The sequence below is a fragment of the Monodelphis domestica genome, chromosome 8 (genome assembly GCF_027887165.1).
Source record: "Monodelphis domestica isolate mMonDom1 chromosome 8, mMonDom1.pri, whole genome shotgun sequence".
Classification (NCBI taxonomy): Eukaryota; Metazoa; Chordata; class Mammalia; order Didelphimorphia; family Didelphidae; genus Monodelphis; species Monodelphis domestica.
Genome location: NC_077234.1, coordinates 226316869 through 226337920, shown reverse-complemented (window position 1 = coordinate 226337920; position 21052 = coordinate 226316869). Strand labels below are relative to the sequence as shown.

The following is a 21052-nucleotide window of genomic DNA, read 5'->3' as shown; positions in this document are numbered from 1 at the left end:
ATGCTCAGATATGATATCAACTGGTAGAGAAGGGATGGATTCAGAGTATCAAATAAAAAATTAATTTTAATCAAAGCTAATAAGGGGATTTTTTCTTAACTTGGTTAAGAAAATTTTAAATTTAATTTTTAAAAATTGCCACATTAAAATACCCTCCCCTTTCCCCATTAAAGAAGGCCTCATTTGAAGAAAAGATATATGGATATAGAAACTTTATTTTGCTCATTTCTGGTTATCTGCTCTTTCACTGGAGGAGGGCATACACAATTCATTCTTCAAAAGTATGTTGCTATATATAATGTTCTTTTGGTTCTGTTCATTTCACTTCTCATAATTTCAAATATGTCTTTCCACTTTTTTAAACCCTTAACTTCCAACTTAGAATCAATATTCTGTATAAGTTCCAAGGCAATAGAGTAGTAAGGGCTAGGCAATGGGGATTAAATGACTTGCCCAGGGTAACACAGCTAAGAAATATCTGAGGCCAGATGAGAACCTAGAACCTCCCTCTAGATCTTGCTCTCCATCCACTGAGCTACCCACCTGTCTCCTCCATTTTTTTTATTAACCTGCTTCTCATTTCTTAAAACACAATAGTGTTTCATCATAATCATGTGCCACAACTTGTTTAGCCATTGTCCAGTTGATGGGCATCACTTCAACTTCCAGTTCTTTATCAACAGAATTAGTGAGGCAATAAATGTTTTAGAATATATAGATTCTTTTCCTTTGCCCTTGATCACCTTAATAAATAAACCTCATAGTGCTATTGCTGGTAAAACAGGTATATACATATTTATGACTCTCTCGGCATAATTCCAGATTTGCCTCTAAAACATTTGGATCATTTCCCAGTTCCACCAATAGTGTATTTGTCCCCTTTTCCCCACATTGTCTCCAATGTCTGTCACTTTTCCCTTTTGTCATTTTAGCCAATTTGCTTGTGTTTGCTACTAATGGAATTAAGAAGGTTAGAGAGAGAGAACATTGATTTCTATTATAAAAATTAAAACAACTCCCCCCACCCAAGGAAGGGATTTATATGTTTTATTAGCCTGATAAATTTATCTAGGACATGTAAAAAGATTAGAAACCCTTGCTTAAAACAACATTTTTCTTATAATCAGAGAGATGCAAATCAAAACAACTCTGAAGTATCACTTCACACCTAGCAGATTGGCTAACATGACAGCAACTGAAAGTAATGAATGCTGGAGGAGATGTGGCAAAGTCAAGACATTAATGCATTGCTGGTGGAGTTGGGAATTCAACCATTCTGGAGGGCAATTTGAAACTATGCCCAAAGGGCACGAAAACACTGTCTGCCCTTTGATCCAGCCATATCACTGCTGGGATTGTACCCCAAAGAGATAATAAGGAAAATGACTTGTACAAGAATATTCATAGCTGTGCTCTTTGTGGTGGCAAAAAAATTGGAGAATGAGGGGATGCCCATCAATTGGGAAATGGCTGAACAAATTATGGTATCTCTTGGTGATGGAATACTATTGTGCTCAAAGGACTAATAAAGTGGAGGAATTCCATGGAAACTGGAATGACCTCTAGGAATTGATGCAGAGTGAAAGGAGCAGAACCAGGAGAACATTGTACACAGAGACCGATACACTGTGGTGCAATCGAACATAATGAACTTCTCCATTAGTGTCAGTGCAGTGATCCAGAACAGCCCGGAGGTTCTATGAGAAAGAACACTATCCACATTAAGAGGAAAAACTGTGGGAATAGAAACAAAGAAGAAAAACAACTGCTTGATCACATGGGTCAAGGAGATATGACTGGGGATATAGACTCTAAATGAACATCCTAGTGCAAACATCAACAACATGGAAATAGGTTCTGATCAAGGACACATGTAATACCCAGCAGAATTGTGCACAGGCTACAGGAAGGGCAAGGTGAGGGGAGGGAGGGAAAGAATATGATTTTTGTAACCAAGGACTAATGTTGAAATTGACTAAAGAAAAAAAGAAAAAAAACATAACCCTAATATCACAGGAAATATCATCAGTGATTAAAATAATGTGGAAATATAATGAGGTGTATACATATCATCCCTGTGTATACATATCATCCCCACTTTATGTATGCCAATGATGCTCTTTCAGTGAGCTTGGGGAGGGTGAGCTTGCAGCCTGATACTTTTCTTCAATAAATATTAGTTTTAATATTGCTCAATATTGCATTGAACATTAATTTTAAAAATATATAGTAATAAGTTAGTGACATCTCTGAGGGAAATTCCTATGAAAGCATCATTTTAAAAACTAGGACAAAGGAAAAATAAAAAGAAGGTGAACAAATGAAGGTGATGATGATGATGATGATGATGATGATAGCTTTCTCAAATGCCAGCTAATCTATAGCCTATTTCCTGAGGGTGGAGAGAGAGGGAAGGTTATGCTAGAGAACACTGTGCCACTTGACCACTCTAATAGTGATGAAGGCTTGTCAGCAATTCTGAAATGTTGATTATTTGGGCACTGGAAGTACTTCTGGATAATACATCAGGCAGCATATGGTTAGTGTGGTGCTACTTGGAATTGATATAATGATAAACTTGACATAGAAGACACTGGAGTGAATCATGCTTCTTTGTGTTTCAATATGACAAGAAAGCAATATACATCAGAACAAACAAGAAAAAAGCAGTACTTTACCTTCTAGAAATTCTATAAAGCAGATAGCACTGACAAGTGAGATTGGCAGGCAAAAGGAGCACATAAAATCGACTGAAGAAATAAATAATTTCTTATGTGCCAGTTAGCAGAGTTGGAAACAAATATACTCAGTTTCAGATGGATAGTTCATTTTATTTGTTTTGGTCAATGGTACTGTCAGCTGCAAGCCACACAACAATGTGTTGCCAACAAGGGCAGAGTAATTATAAAAACAAATACATATACAAAGAAATCTCTTCCTTTCTAAAACTAGATTAGATGAAATTGGGATAGGAATTGAGATTAACATTGCATTTCCAGGTGAAGAAAATCTCTTTACCATTGGAGGTCAAATTCTTCTTTGCAACTTAACAGTTTTGAAGATGTACTCATGGGAGAGGTATTAGGTTATTTGTCTAGCATCACACAGTAGGAATGTAGCAAAGGTGGGGTTGAATCAAGTTCTTCCTGATTTTGAGACCAGGCCTGTTTCTATTTCTCCATAAGATAAAGCAGGCAATTAAGAATTACAAAAATATGAAGAGGGAAAATTGGAAGACTGAGGTCACTGAATTGACCACTAATTACAAATCTACAACTACATGCTATGTTAGATAGAGTGCGAGACTTAAAGTCAGGAAGACTTTTCCTGAATACAAATCTGATTTAAGTCACTTAATAGCCATGTGATCATGGGTAAGTCTCTTAAACCTGTTTGCCTCAGTTTTTTCATTTGTAAAATAAACTGGAGATGGAAATAGCAAAATACTCTAGTACCTTTGCCTATAAATCCTCATTCAGGTCACAAAGGATCAGATAAGATTAAAAAGTGACAGAACAATAAGAGAAATTATGCCTATTCTTAATAAAGAAACATGACAAAACAGCTATAGGTTTGCAAATGATTTAGAAAAGATTTGTATACATCCTTCAGTTCCAAAAAGCGTTTTTCAATCTGATATCATTAAAACAGCCAACCAATTATAGTAAAATGATACTTTAAAAGTTTATCTATCCTACAATCATAATGAATTAATATATTTTCCAACAGAATTTAACAGAAAATGGTAAAATAATTTTTGCACATGCACATAGAAGTATATTCAGGAACCATAGTCATAGTTAGAACATAGCAGAAAAGACAGAATTTTCAAGAAATTTTCCAAAGGACAGACACTAAATACTACCATAGCAGAAACAACTTGAGATAATTATTATTTGATGCCAACATAGTATTAATACAATAATATCAAGAGAATTAATATAATTACCATTTTTAGGGACTCAGGTTAATACCATTATAATTCTTTGTACTTTTAAATGCCTTATCATCTCTCCAAAATAGAACTCTAGTTTCCAAAGAAGGGAATTAAATCAAAGCATCTAATAATCACTATCAAATGGAGGCCACCAAGATACATGTGCCCCCCCCAAAAAAAAAACCCCTTCACAGCTAGCTCCTTCATCTCATAAAGTCTTTCAACAATGTTATAAAATTGTCATTCGGACTCAATAAATGTAAAATCATTAATGGATATCAAGAGTGGACAGAGACTGAAGGCTTTTGCTTGAATTTAAAGGTCACATTGAACCAAAAGAGGAAGGCAATACCTACAAAATCTTGATCTTTTCAAGACAGGTAAGATTTGGAGCCATACAGAATTTTAAGAGATTAAAGATAAAAGTTGTGGTTGAATATTTAAAAAGGCATTTAGGCATCCTGAACTGAAAGATGAATCAGAAGGTTTTCAATATTTTTCATGAAATAGTCTTACTAAATACATGTAGAACAGTAAAATGTACCATAACTAATTTGTAAAATATCCTATTAATAACCCATAATATATTAATGAAAAACTTGGTCCATCATACAAGGGCAGCTATATTTTGTCACCCCAAAATAGAAAGAGGATTGACAGATATTATCATTGCACATGTTCAAACACTAACTGAAATACTTTTGTTACAGTGTCATTGCTTCACTGAATAGTAGTCAAGGCTGACAACCTGTATACACCATTGGATTTGTTGAATGGAACTAAAAGTTGTTTATTTGTGGAGGAAGCCTATAAAATGGCCCATATCCAAGAAAAGAATCAAAAGACTCTCCGGGGATTATATTCACTTGAAATCAACTGACATGTTGACAAAGAAATGTTGAACCAATGACTCGTGATGCAGATTTGTTTATAGAAATGGTGGGGGTAGGAGGAAGAGTTATGGTTGTATTTGAGGATCAGATTATTACCACTACAAATTTCAGATAAATTTTCTTTAAGGAACCAAAACTTATTTCAGATTAGACAATGAATATTAGAAATGGTGAAATATATCATTTCAGGCTGCTAAAAACTTTACCTACTAAAAACCTAGCAAGTCTGGACTTAGTGGCAAGATTATAAATCAGAAACTCACTCTTAAATAAACTAAAAGAGGACTTGCTCATACTACAAATACAAATATCAAAATATCAGTGAGAATTCAACAAATATGATGGATATAAACAAAATGATTACTGTAGATTGAGTTACTTCCCATAATCACCCGGGCATATTTAACAAATTAAGAATAATGTTTCTTTTAAAAATAAGTGTTGATATATCAAATGCTTATAATCTCTAAACTTTTGAATTATTAGTTCAGTGGGTTATTATTAAAATTCATTTATTATTTATCATCTTGCAAATAACCATTTACTTGAAACTGAGAAAAACCCTTAGATTTTGGCTTTTGTAGGGGAAAGGACCCTGAACTTGGGATCAGAAGACCTGTGTCCTGATTAGTTGTCTCTCTCTATAATTTTTATGAAACACATGATCATAATATGATAATTTATAATCCAGTCTTTCAGTCTTAGTTTACTCAGCTATATTAATATATTATTATATAAGCTAATAATAACTCTAACCCACATTTCCAAGGGTTGTTTGTAAAGAAAATACTTTCTAAAATCTTTAAAAGCTATATGGAAGAGAATTATTCTCCCCCAATTTTCCATATCTAGTACAATGTGTATTTCATTGTTTTGTTTTTGTTCATTTATTTCAGTCATGTCCAACTCTCCATGACCTATTTGGGGTTTTCTTTGCAAAAAGACTGAAAAGGTTTATCATTTCCTTCTCTAGCTCACTTTGTAGATGAAAAATTGAAGCAGACAATCAAGTGACTTGTCCAGGGTCACACATCTATTAAGTGTCTGAGGCCAGATTTGTACTCGGGAAGATAAGTCATACTGACTCCAGGTAGCTCACTTTTTCCATTATGCCACCTAGTTGTTTTCAGCACTCTCAATAGATATTCATACCTTCTCAGTGAATGAGAAATTTAAACAATGTATGCCATACATTCAACTATATACTATATAAATTTCCTGTAAATCAAATGGAAAAGACAACTTTTCACTAATCCACTGAGTTCTCAGGCCAAATTCCTCCACTGTCCATCTGCTCTAATCCTATTCATACTTAAGCATTCTCCAACACACATACACCTTTCAATGCTATTTATGGCACTAGAAAATATGCACAATCTATAAAATGCCTCAGTGACTTCTTGGATTTTAGGAGGGCCAAACGAAGTAAGTCGATGGAGAATGGAGAAAAATTTATCTGAGTGACTCAGAGCTGTAAATTAGTCACGGAAACGAAGAGATGGAAGTAACATTACAAGTCATCTAGATCAATTTGTGCCTGAAAGAATCCCCCACATCTAACGCATTAAGTGGTGTTACAACTTTCATTGGAATACCTCTGATGAAGGGAAATATATTACTTCTCCTAACACAGCCTATTCCACTTTGGGACTCAACTAATTTATTAAAGAGGATTTTGCTTAAAACTGAGCCAAATTCTCTTCTCTACAACTCGCTTCCATTAATATACTTCTGTGCTCTGGGACCAAGCAGCTAGCATCTAATCCCTCTTCCATCTGACAACCTTTTATTTTTTTCAAAGCAGCAAGGATAAAAATGTTCATGTTTGGCTTCACATAATTTAAAATGAAAGGGATTATAGAGATCTAGATGATCAAGTTGAGTTTTGACTCAGCAATTTAACTTATTCCTTTTACAGATGAGGAAGCTGAAGTCTACAAGGTTAAATGCAAACTCAGTTACTATTACTAGAAATCCAATTCTACTTTCTACTCTAAGAGCTTAAGAAAATTAATTTAAAATTAAAATAAATTAAGAAAGATTAATATTAATCTTTTTTCTGTAAGACTAGGACCAATTCCATTCAACAATTTAAAGTACTTAATGTATACAAAGCAATGGTTATACTAGGCTTAGGGGACATGTAAAGTTTATATTAAGGCACCTTCCCTGCCCTCACACAACTAAAAACCAGAATCACTCTAATCTAGCCCCATCTTTTCTCTCTATATTTAATGACTGCTGAATTTGGCTGACATATTTGTTTCTTGCAACCATAATGCAACCGAGTTGAAAGTCAGTGAACGTGTGTGTATATGAATAGGAGTATAGGTGAATTTATTATGGCTATTTCTTCTCTGCTCCATAGTTACCTTCTATTAGCACAGATAAAAGAGAACATATTCTATTGTTTGATGTATCTATTACACATATGAAGCAATATGCATATGCAAATTTGTATTGTGTGGAGAAATTTGAGTTTAAATGTAGCTTTATTATAACACAGGATCAGTTAAATTGCTGTGGTTTTCAAGTCAGTATACTGTAAAAATTTACCAATTTTTTATACTAGGAAATTTTAGGCCACAGGGTCAGAGTGAGTGAATCCAAATTTCAAAATTTTTCTTTTAGTATGTATAATGTATACATTTTGTCTAAAGAGGCAGGTTTGGAAATTTTCTATAGTTTTACTAACATTCTTTTTTATTAGAAATTTTGTATTAAATGTAAACTTAGAACTTCAAAGGTCAATAATAAAAAGCTGCACATTTATCAACTAACAGAAAAAAAAAATTAACTGTGAAATAGAGTGAAAGAGGAAAGCCTTGAGGAAAGATTATGCCTTAAGGAACTATAAAGTTTCCTAATTAGCTAGCTGTGAATTTGTGATTTCAAAATCTAAACCATAGCCCTTCTTTTCCCTTCCCCCAATCCACTAAACTTTTAATTGGAAAAGAAACAATTTTAGTTGGATCAACTAATGTTATTTCCAAATATTAATCAGGTGATAGTCAAGTGTTATTTATTTCCTCTTATTTGAGTTAGAGATGTGATATATTTGGATCTATAATGTATGTTTGGAAGGGAAGCTTATTTTAGTTAATATTATTGCTACTTGAACGTCTGTTCTTTTTTATCTAAAGTCATTATTTTTGAATCATTCACTTCATCTAAAAGCATGCAATCTACAAGGAAATTTTTGAAGTAAATGCTTTTTTCCACTGCTAAAATCAGTCTCTATACTATAAATGACTAGAACTGTAGGTAAATAATTGGATATTTGTACATAACTTCTTACTTAAACTACAAGGAGTATAATAGCCTTATAATTTTGAATATAATTATTAGTAAATGAGAAAAGGTATAGCCAAATGAGTATTAAAGCTTTGTGAGCTATCCACAAGCAATTAACTCCAGGAATAGATGCCTGGATTTCCAAAGGTATAATGTTTAATTATTTTTCATAGTGCAAAACTTTTAGCTATGAAAGCTAGATTTGAATTATCCATTTCTATTGAGGTATGGATAATTTATTATAGTTACTCACTTTGCCTTCATTTAGAAAATTGTACTTGTGAATATAGTTAACTAAAATCTCCACTACTGAGGCAGTCTATTGTCAAGCAAAATTCATGGATGTGTTACTGCTACATTGATTCTATTATAAATGATATTTTTACATCTATTAGTTTCATGTTTATGAAATAAGATATTTAATAAAAGGAAATACAATTATATTTTCAGAATAAATTATTTAGTTGGAAAAACATGTTGCTTGGTTTCAGATAATGACCAGGATTGGGATCTCCTAAATTATCTTTCTAAGCCCAATTTGTATCATTAGCACCAATATAGGTAGGTGGCACAAAAGGTAGATAACAGGATTTGGAATTAGGAAGGCTTGAGTTTAAGTCAGGTCTCTATCACTGCTAAGTGATCCTGGTCAAGTCTCAAAAAGCATGCTTCAAATCTTAAAGCATTATAAAAAATTCTGGCTAATAACAATGTGTTCTTTTTCTTATCTGTGATTCGAAGAATATCTCAAGTAGAACTGATTGACTATTGTGAATAAATAATTTCCTGAGCTAACAACTTGTAAAATATTTTGTGTGACTTACTATCAGCAGAAAAAATATTCATTAACTTCCAGAGCAATGGATTAGAAAGCCCTTTCCAAATTTCACGAATTATTTAATTGAAGCAATAGGCAATTATGAAGAAACTAGCACACGTAAAGGAACAAATTAGCTTAGGTACAAGCAATACCCAGTCCTACCACATGATATTCCTCTTTCAGTGAATTAGCATATAGTACTTTGCATGTCATTGTCTTTAAGTAGACTCATGTTATAGTGCATTCAGAGCTTGATTTGAATTCTTCTTTTAAAGGAACCATTTGAATTTTCATGAAAAGCTTTAGAAATTTTTTCATAGCATGATGAATTAAAGAAATGTGTTTTATATGATAATATATGGGCAGCTTATATAATATGATCTGCTTCTTGGGGAAAAGAGGAAAGTAGGAAGGAAAGAAAGTACATGGATTGTAAAATATCACAATAGAAATATTAAAAATTGTATAGACATGTAAACTGGAAAAAATAAAAATTAAAAAAAATCTTTAACAATAGTTGTTCTTGAAAGTTATTTGATTTATTTTTCTTTAATTGAAGATTGCATTTCCTCCCTTTTCTCTTTTTTTAGCCTCTTTTCCCTAAGAAGAACTATGAATGCCTAACTAGCTGTGAGTTCCTCAAGTATATTCTGTCAGTGAAGCAAGGTGACTGTCCAGCACCTGAGAAGGCCAGTGGTTTTGCAGCTGCCTGTGTAGAAAGTTGTGAAATTGATAATGAATGCTCTGGAGTGAAGAAATGCTGCTCGAATGGATGCGGACATACCTGCCAAGTCCCCAAAAACCTATACAAAGGTAAAAATTGTGATTGAGAACATGACAAAATTTGACCTTTGATTCATGAACAAAGCTTCTTAGAAACTGATTGCTAGTTTATGTAGATTCTGAACACAGAGAAAATTCAAAATTTAAATGAAGAAATTATGTGTAAGGGGAAGTTAAGCTACTCTATATTTCTTAGTATCTTGTATAAACCATCTTAAGATACAGACATCTGAAGATGTCAATGACATTATAGACACTGAACACATGTATTGATGAAGAAATGGAGATATGGAGAGAAAGTCTGGTTTATTTCAATCCTAATAAGAAGTGCTGAACCATTGTAACAGTTTAATTTTATGTGGACATATTTAAATAAAGTTTACCATTGTAATGAGACTTTACTCAAATGTAACTATGTACAAGTAAACAAGCTATGAAACTGATTTGTCCACAAAAAGTGAAGCAAAAGTCTTTCTTAAAAATTTAGATACCCTGATTATGTTTTAAAATTGTTAGTATCAAAGACTGATATGTTTGAAAGGCTTTCACTTAGTACTATGAAGCATTAATGGGAAGGTATTGTTATTCCAAATCAAAATAAGATACTTTTTAATAAAATTAATTTTAATCAGTTTTAACTTAAACACTTCCAAAATATGTTTTATAAAATTTGTAGAAAAAAATTAACTTTCTCTTCAGACTTGTTTTTGCTCGTTTTAGGACTACAAGATGATTATATTAAATGATCAAGGGGGGACCTAGTCTCCCAATGATCATCAGGGGGGATTGTGAACATTAAATTGTAATCCTCTTATTGTAACAATGAAAATACTTAGCTCTTCCTTTATTGTGAAGATCAAATTGTAATTCTCTGATTGTAACAATGAAATACTTAGCTTTTATTGGGAAGATTGAATTGTAATCCACAATCTATTTTTAGATTTTAATCCCCAGAAGGTAATAACTCAGTATTTTAAATAGATCTCCCCATTTTAACTACAAAAAGGTGTTAAGTAACTACAAAAGGTAAACTAACCAAAAAAGGTGTTAAGTAACCCAAAAGTATAATCTAATGAAAGAAGGTGTGAACTAAAGAGTGGGCAGTCCCGAAGAAAAGTGTCTGCTATGATTGGTAGACATGAAATTTAGGGGAGGTGACAAAAGAGAAAAAGATCTTTAAAAAGAGGATGAAGGGCCCAAAGAAGACATATTTGATTCGATATTTGAAGCGAGGAGATCGAAGAGCTCTCTGACTAGGAGGAGAGACTGGAAGATAGACACTTGATAAGCAACCAGAAGACAGACACCCAGACTTCATTGCATTTAGATGGTCACCATTGGTGAGTAAAAGGCTGACTTAGTGACCCTGCTTTTCTTGGAGGAAACCTCCAAGAAAGGCCCATCATCTTGAAACCTTTTCCCTGATTAGGGCCTTAGTATTTCTACCTAGCTCAGAGGAAACCAGAATTTCCTTTCTATCTCTCTCTCATTCCTTAATATCTTCCCTCTATTGTAAATAAACTACCATAAATTATATTTACTTTAGTAATTCATTTTGGGATTTAGAAATTAAATCCCTGGTGACCACCTAATTCATATATTCATGTCCAGCCACAATTTAAATTTAACAGTAGTTAAGGTGCTCCTGATACTTTTTGACCCCATAAAACATACTGACCACACATTTTTTCTTTTTTTTACTTTTTTTAAAAATTATACATAGAATGATTTTTTGCAATTGTTTCCCGACATGTTGTAATTCAGATTCTCTGCCGTCTTCCCTCTCAATACTATTAGTACTTATTTACTATCAGTAAATAGTATAATACATTACATCAATTATTTATCATATAAATTTCAATATTCCCATTGCTGTGAGAGAATACCCATTTCACACATACAATAAAAAAAACTAATGAAGGAAGTAAATGAAAGATGACATCTTTAATCTTCAATTAGATTCCAAAAGTTCCTTCTTTGACTGTGGATATCTTTTTTATCATGAATCCTTTGGCATTATCTTGGGATTTGTTTTGCTGATAATAATTTAGTTGTGGACTTTTCGTGGAAATGTTACTGGAATAGTTCTTTTGGTTTTTATCTAATGGATTAAGCAAATAGAGGTTAATTGACCTGCCCAGGGTCATATAGTATTTGTCAAGGATGGATCTGAATTTTGGTCTTCCTGACCCAGACCAAGAATCTCTTCACTTAGTTGCCTCTTAGGATAGTCATTATACTTTTGACTTACATATGACTTTTTGATAATTATTTTAACTCATTTGATTTGATGTTGGCAATTACCATTATAAAATGACCAAACTCATTCTTTACATTCTTTACAATCTGTTTTACAAGTCAAACATTATTACTTTAACATTCTTGATCATGTGAGATTAGAGGAAATATTAGATTTCAGGGTCATATTAAAATTTCAGTATAGGTTAAATCATATTGGTTTAAGGATTATTTGACATTAAATGCTGCTAATCTATTTCTATAAACCTGACTAAGGTCTCCTAAACCACATCTAAAATGATTCAAGTCTTGAATACTAATACTTTAACAGATGCCACTTGAACTGCCTTTTGGCTAATATGAAGGGTGGAAAATGCATCACTTATGTGCTTTATTGCCATGTATAGTTAAAACAGAGAGAAATAGGATGCATTTGTTCATTTATGTTCAATTGTTACACATACATATTCCACAGATTCTATGCTAGCCCATAATTATGTCAAAAGCTATTTTTTTGCTTGCAAGTTGACATGGTGTAGGTTGTGGTAGAGAGCCTATGATCTGGAGTTCTGTTTTCTCCTCTATAAATTAAGAAAGACAAGATGATTTCTAAGGTTGCTTCCAGTGTTGGGTTTTCTGTCTTAAATTGATTAATCTGTAGTCATAGAAGTTCCTTTACAGAGAAATATATCCAATCTGACTTCCATACAGATGCCAACATGATTGTGCTCAAGCTCATATCTGACCTTATCACTCTCTTGATTTAGTACATTCCAGTGATTCCCTATCAGCTTAGGATCAAATATAAACTCTTTTATTTTGTATGTGAAGCTGTTTACAATCTGATTGTTTACTACCTTGTCTCTGTCCCTTCTTAGTACTCTCCTACACCTAATCTCTGATCCAGTCATACTGGTGTACTTGCTGTTGTGTTCACACAACACTCCATCTCTCATCCCCAAGCCTTTGCTGAGATACTGACCCTGATCCAGCAAACCCAATGCATCAAGCATCTTAAGGGCATGCCTACCTTTTACTATTCTTTCTGTGCCTGCAGTGTTTTCCCTTCCCGCCTCTGCCTCTGAGGATCCTTAGTTTCCTTTAAGACTCAGCTCATGCCCTCAATTCTTACTGCTCTCTTTTCTCAAACTCCCTTGTGTTCTTTTCATATATATATATATATATATATATATATATTCATTCATACATGTCAGAAATGTCAGAATATGGAAAGGAAAGAACTTCCTTTGGGCAACTAAGTGGCACATGCATAGAGTGCTAGACTTGGAGCCAGAAAGATACCTTCCTGAGTTCAAATCTAGCCTGAGTCACTTACCAGCTGTGGGATGCTGGGCATGTTACTTAATCCTGTTTGCCTCAGTTTCTCATCTGGAAAATGAGTTGGAGAAGGAAATGGCCAATTACTTTAATGCTTTTGCCAAAAAAATTCCCAACAGGGTCATGAAGAGTTGAATACAACTGAAATCATTGAATAACAACAAAATTTCAATTTAATCTTTGTATCATCCTCAGTTCTTAGCAGAGGATCTGGTGCATTGAATAAATATTGTTGATTAATGGTAGATGCTTAAATTAATTTGACATCTAATTTGTGCAGGTTCAATAAACATTCTAATTTGTAAGAGTTGTAGACATGTTTAAGAAATTCTGTTTTTATTTTGTATAAATGATATCTGTAGAAAACAAATGGAAAATTGATTCTTTCAAGTTTCAAAATGTGCTACATATTAGAAAAGTACTTGGATGAGAGAGCAGATCTAGATTCTAATGATAAATTTAATTTTAACTAGCCATGTGATCTTAGGGAAGTAATTTTATTTTCCAGCTCTTTATTTTTTTACTCTATAGAATAAGAGAGTTGAACTAATGGTCCCTAGATGGCATCTTGGTGACTTAGTGGATTGAGAGCCAGGCTGAAGACAGGAGGTCCTGGGTTCAAATTTGACCTCAGATACGTCCTATCTGTGACCCTGGGCAAGTCACTTAACCCCCACTGCCTAGTCCTTACCAGTCTTCTGCTTTGGAACCAATGCATAGTATTGATTCTAAGTAGAAGATCAGGGTTAAAAAATAAAGAAATAATTGTTCCTAATAAACTTCTGGCTCTAAAAGTCATGCAAGTTAAACTATTACAGTTTTAGTACTAATATGGGCTGTAAGAATTCATGTCTCATTATTTTGAGTACAGCTACTTATTTGCCAATGACCAAAAAAAAAAAAAAGAGTCTTTTAGGGAACATTGTCTTTTGAAGTCAAATGTCTAGCTTTAAGCAAGATGTAGAAATGAATGTGATAAGGTACTAAATGAGACCAGAAAGAATACCAGAAAGCAAATTCTATCAGCCAAATTAATACTGATGATCAATAGAAAGCATTGCAACATACAAATTGTAGTCTTTTCATTTCCAGTATCTGGAACAGCACGTTATTTTTAAACCCTCACCTTCCATCTTAGAATCAATACTGTGTATTGGTTCTAAGGCTGAAGAGTGGTAAGGGCTAGGCATTGGTTTTACGTGACTTGCTCAGGGTCATACAGCAAGGAAATATCTGAGATCAGATTAGAATCTAGGACCACCTGTCCCCATGCCTGACTCTCAATCCACTGAGCCACTTAGTTGCCCCCAGCACTTATTCTTAATAGGTGCATAATAAATCATGGAAATATTAATTTCATAATATTAAGCAGTTAATAAAATAAATAATGCAATATATTATGTATAATATAAAATATATAGTATGTATAATGAATAAATACAATATGATATATTAAACATAAAATAACAAAATAAATATTAAAATCATTTTTACTTTTTTTGAGGGAAATGTTGTTTTTTCCTATAAGGGATTCTATAGTAATACGAATATAAGATCTTAGAGATGGAAAGAGATTTAAAGACCAGTGTTTTAGTTCCCAAACTCCTGTCTTCATGCTATTGGTAATTTTTAGTGACATTTCATTATGAAAAAATGTTACTACTGAGGGAAGGCCCTTACTATGTAAAATCTATACACTTAAAAAATGTTACTTTTCTTCCTTCTCCTTGAATCCTTCTCTTTGTACTTCAAAACTGCCATTGTGAAAGGCAGAGTACATATGCATTTAAAGTTTACAAAGAACTTTCATGCATTATTTAATTTGTATCTCACAAGAACTCTTTGAAGTAGCTTTTATCCCCATTTGTAAAATGGGGAAAAGTGACACTCAAATTTAGAATCTTCCCTTTGGTCAAAGAGCTAATGTTAGAGGTGGGATTTGTGTCATGGTTTTCCTGATTCTAAGTTCAACAACTCCATTCCCTCCATTCAACTCCATTTTACAGCTGAGGAAATTGAGGACCAGACAAAATGAGTGACTAATTAGATACAGATGTGGAATTAGTACTCGGGTGTAAGTCCAATACAATGATGTTGTCATCAGACTATACACTAAATTTTCTACTTGACCTTATTGATGGTATTCAGTATAAGAGGACATAAACTTGAAATTACATTTGAAAATATTATAGCTATAACTTTATAGGCATAGGGCACTCAGTGAGAGAACTTCCTCTTCCAGGGCAGAACAGTAACTGTTAAGCAATTTATCATCTTAAAGAGTTGATTAGGCATTTAGTGATTAAGTACTTCACTCACAGTCACTAAGCTAGTATAAGCTCAAAGCCCTCTTCTCTATCCACTACACCGAGTACAATCTAAATAATTATAGATCTAGTACTAATGAAAAAAAGTTTCATTGAAAAATCATACATTTATTTTTATCATTTGTGTATCTGAATTTTCCTGAATGATTTTTGAGTCGAACAAACCATTAAAGTGTGTTTTAAAATGATGACAGGGCTTTTTTTTATTTTTGAATACATTATTTTTATCTCATCAGCATTAATGTGACATCTTTAGTAAAATTATTACTTTCTCTATTTTAAAGATGAGGAAACTCCAGAGATCAAACTTTGTGAGGACCTACGTACCAGGTTGGGAAAGTTTCCAATGAAAGTAAAGTGATGGATTACATATTTCTGTAATCTTAAGAGCCAGTCTCAGTCAGTGTGAAGAGGTTAAGCACTAGAGAGCTGGTCACCTGATGATGATTTTTAAAATTTGTTTATTTTTGCCCAAGATATTCATGATGACCAGCCACTAAGGTATAAAGGAGTTGCACTTTGTATCAGTGATGAAAGTATCCCTATCAGTTATATGAGGGAGACTTGAAATATTACATTATAAGCTCCATGAACTCATATATGTTATATTACATGCATACCTTAGATCAGATGATCTAGTAATTTAAATATAATCAATTATAATTGGGGCATTTATTATATTTATGAACTAGCATAAAGGGATGGTAGTGTGTCTAGAAGTAAGAGGAGAAAGCCTACTGGATTTGAAGTTAGAAGACTTGGTTCCAATCCCAACATTGTTCTTTTACTGCTTAGACACACTGAAGTGGTACAATGGAAACTGCAGAGTTTGGACTTAGAAATCCAGACAGTTTTACTTACAATCAGTGACCTTGGGCAAATCGTTTGACTTCTTCCTATCTCAGTTTCCTAGAATGTAAAATGAGAATCTCCCTAGGGAGTTTTTGAGGATCAAATGAGGTAATTTATATCAATGTTTACTTCAATTTCTGGCCCACATCATAGGTACTTAATAGATGTTTATTTTCTCCATTTCTGACCTCAGACCATTAACTAATAAACTATAGTAATAGTGGTAGTCTCTCGGTGACTGAGAGTGACTACTGTCTTTGTGCAGTTTCATCTACAGCATGGAACGCCAATTCCATGTAATAAACTAATAAGCATTTATTAAGCACACTTATTTTTTGAATAATTTTAGAAATTTACTATGGACACATAGTAGGTACTTAATAGATGTTTATTTTCTCCATTTCTGACCTCAGACCATTAACTAATAAACTAATAAGCATTTATTAAGCACACTTATTTTTTGAATAATTTTAGAAATTTACTATGGACACATAGTAGGTACTTAATAGATGTTTATTTTCTCCATTTCTGACCTCAGACCATTAACTAATAAACTAATAAGCATTTATTAAGCACACTTATTTTTTGAATAATTTTAGAAATTTGCTATGGACATTAGTATATTTCACTTATACATGTGCACACACAGGAAAAAAAAACCTATGAAGTAGGCAAAGCAAGTGTTAATGTCCTAATTGTAAAAGAAGTACACACTTATTATATGCCAGATATTTTCATAGGTTCTGGAGGTGCTAAGAAAAAAAAAAAGAGAGATAATTTTCTGCTCTCACGGAACTATCAAAAGAGAACTATTGAACTCATTTGTTCCTCAGTTTCACCATTTCTAAACTAAAAAGGTGGTGCTAAATAATCTCTAATGCCCCAGGCTTAAATGGTGATTAATCATCGAATTAGCAACTTATATTTTAATAATATATTGTATGTTTCAGCTTTGAGAAGAAAAATAAAACACATCTATATCTGTTTTGTACTGATTGTTCCATTACTTTCTTTATATTGAGTATGTTTAGCATTTACAAACCAGCAAGTTACTGCTACCTTTGATTATACAAGACTTCTTGGCATTCATTCATGTTTTTTTTTAAACTATTTAACACATTTTTGATATTATATTGTTACAGCTAGACTTAAAATAATTCTTCAGCAGAAGAGGATAGATTTCAGAAAACTAATTTGTCCAAGAATAATGAAAAAGCCTCATAATTTACATAATGAAAAGCACATCAAGTAGTGATTGGGTATACACATCTGGTTATGAAATTGATGATACTCATTCTACAAAAGTAGACTCTAATGCACTTGTACCGGCTTCAGTTGTTTGTGCTGCTGGGATCCATCTGCACACAATTACATACACCAGAGAGGTTGAGTTACTTCCAATCAAGTGAATCCAACTAACCCTAATGCAAAGCAGATGGAATCGTTCCTAACATGCAAATTGCAGGATTATTGTACATCATAATTAAAGAGAGATTTTTAAATGAAGAAATTTGAACTGACATAGTCCATGATGCTCATTACTTTAGATTAAGGCTGTTGGTTGCTGAATGATATCCAAGATTAAAACCTTTTAGAAAGGGATTTGGGTGCTGGGATTTACTTCTGATGAGTTCAGATTCTTTCAGCAGCTACAGTATTTACTATAGTTTTATTTACTTTAAAGGATTATTGCTTTGGAGTGCCATAGGGAATGGTCTATTTCAAGAATTCAGAGAAGGTTCTTCTTGAGTATGAGAAAAGTGGACAATCTTCTTACTTCATCCAAGTTAAAAAAAAAAAACATTGTTAGAAGTAAATCAGATTAATCATATAACTTACTCAATATCTCTTCATTTGTAATATCCCTTTACTTATATCATAAAGTTCTGTTTTCCTCCATGTGATATCATACTACCAACAAAGAAGGGAAGAATTGGGTATCAGGAAAAAGAGAAGTTGAAGTTTGGCATTTTAGTTGTCTTCCAGGATTCAAAGTACCGTAATGTTAAAGAGTGATCAGGCTTGTCAGGCTTAGCCATAGCCTGGATAACCAAGGATAAGTAGGTGAAATATATATTAAACTTAGGAAAAATTGGTCCAAAGTATAATGTACTTCCACAGCATGTAGTGTGGGATCTTCCTTCTTAGACATCTTTAAACAGAGGTTTGATCACGATATTGTAGTATATGTTCTCTTTTATATATGTGTAGGAATATTCTAGAGGCAACTTATGCTATAACAATCAACTCATGATCTGACTGTTAAAATTTTTAGTGTGAGCATTTACTCTTTGAAATTTGACAAGCACTACAAGTCAGGATTTAATTTCTTTATTTTGTTGATTATCTAGAGAGTTAATTGACTCATTAGCCAATTAAAATTGAATAATTTTCCACATCCTCCTTATCTGCAACTTCATTTTGTTCTAATATTTTACTCACACATATTTTGTTTTGTAGAACATTAGTACATGAGCATTTTTTATTCCCTAAGTACAATGACAGAATTGAAACTAACTGGGAAATATATTTCATATTGGCAGTATTTTCGTTCTGTCAGTAGAACCTTAAAGAAAAAGAAAGGGAATAAGTGACAGTTCAATCTCCCTAAACTTTAGCTTGTGTTTACCATGGCATAGAGTGAGATTTTTGTCAGATACTTTAACAAAACTAATATTCAGGGTCCACTTTTTTAAAGGGAACTAGCAGACTAATTGACTTATGATTAACTCTTCCCTTTGACATGCTTTCTTCCTTAAATGCTCACCTCAACTGAAGTCACATGCAGATTGTTTTAATTGACATATTTTTCTATGTTGTCATGTTTCAGGTGTTCCTCTGAAGCCTAGGAAAGAGTTACGATTTACAGAACTTCAATCTGGACAGCTGGAGATCAAGTGGTCCTCGAAATTTAATATTTCAATTGAGCCTGTAATATATGTGGTTCAGAGGAGATGGAATTATGGAATCCATCCTAGTGAGGATGATGCTACAAATTGGCAGACTGTGGCACAGGTTAGTCCCTTATGGGAGCTATTTTTTAAATTTTTTTCTTTGGTGAGAGGGGGGAACCTTTGCCATTCACATAAACCTTAACTTGTTTTACTTCATTCAAGATACTCCTTCTACAGATGTAACTAACATCAGGTACTGAAAGAGTTAACACATGCATTCAGAGGAAAAGATAATAAAGAAAGGGGAAAACCCTGAATATTGGCTTAGTCCTTTGTGGAATAGTAAACAGACCTGACTTTTGAATCATAGAATCTCAGAGCTAGTTAGAATTGGATGAGAATTTAAAGGATTTTTCCATCCTATGAGGGAATTGAGGACTAAGAAAATTTAAGTGACTTGCCCAGTGTCATACAGATAGGAATCATCAGCTGCAGGATTTGAACCTAGCTCTTATAATTATAGAGTCAATTGTCTTTTTTTTTTTAGTACAATGATGCAGCTCTGTGACCAAAGAACCATTATCTTTCCTTTGGTAGATCTCAGTTTTTTCATTTGTAAAATGAGAGAATTGGACTAGCTGGTCTTACGATCCCTTCCTGATTTTTCAAACTTTATTTCCTTGAAAAAAAATGGTAGAAAATGTAGTATATCTGAATAAGAGAAATTAATGTCCTGTAAGAGCCACATTTCTTTACAAGTCAAATTGAAATCTACAGTAAATAAGCAATACAACATTGGTTGGACTGGTGAATTAAAAATTGTTAATTTGTCCCATGATTCTTCCATTTCTGTTTAATGTATACTTTTCTCACTCCTGAGTATCTGAGATGAATGAATGTGAGATGCATATCCCCAAACTACTTAATGGGAAGCAGCCAACAGATCATAAATCTTGACTAAGTGCTTTCCTTGTTTCAGTATATTTCTTAAAGTATCGATGGCCCACCTGGATGGCAATGATCCAGACGTTTATCTTAACATTGCTTCCTCCTCTCCCTTGTTGATGAGGAAAGCAAAATATTTTTTTTCCCTTAAAGAGTTGTTAAATGGGTTACCAGCTGCAAGAAAATAAATGGAGGGGAAGAAAGATACATTTTAAATGTGTAGCTGATTCGTGCATTTTTTTTAACAACTAGAATGAATTCTTTGCACTTACATCTATAATTTTTTTTTAAATCACTTCAAACTTAAATGGTAGGGTAGCCCAGATTTCGATTTTATTTTATTTTTTACCAGGACTATAGAAAGTTCTTTGAATTTAGTTTTTCACTGAACTAGTTTCTCAAAAGCATTATCTTTGAAGAATTAGAGATCTACCCAGAAAGAATTTAAGGATTGTAATATGAATAAGAGAAGGAAAATAGCTCAATGAATACAGAATTGGCCTCAAAGATAGGAAGATCTGTAGTTAAGGGCTTGCTATAAGCCATACTGTATGATCCTTGGCAAGTCACTGAATCTCTTAATGCCTTCAGGCAACTCTTTAGTGGAGTATTAACATTGATTGGTAGAGGGAGTTTCCTTTTCTTGTGGCAATAATGTTAAACTTTAATAGCAAGGGGGGCAATACATCATATAGAATCATCTCTGGGGATTACATACACACTTGAAAAAC

The 21052-nt window shown here is 33.1% G+C and overlaps 1 protein-coding gene across 1 annotated transcript in view; it reads left to right on the top strand.

Moving 5' to 3' along the window:
- ANOS1 (anosmin 1) overlaps positions 1 to 21052 on the top strand; it is a 228090-nt gene that overhangs the window by 130532 nt on the left and 76506 nt on the right. The window contains exons 4-5 of the mRNA XM_016424798.2: positions 9535 to 9757; positions 19313 to 19497. Coding sequence (XP_016280284.1) covers positions 9535 to 9757; positions 19313 to 19497 — 408 coding nt within the window. The remainder of the gene's footprint in view (positions 1 to 9534; positions 9758 to 19312; positions 19498 to 21052) is intronic.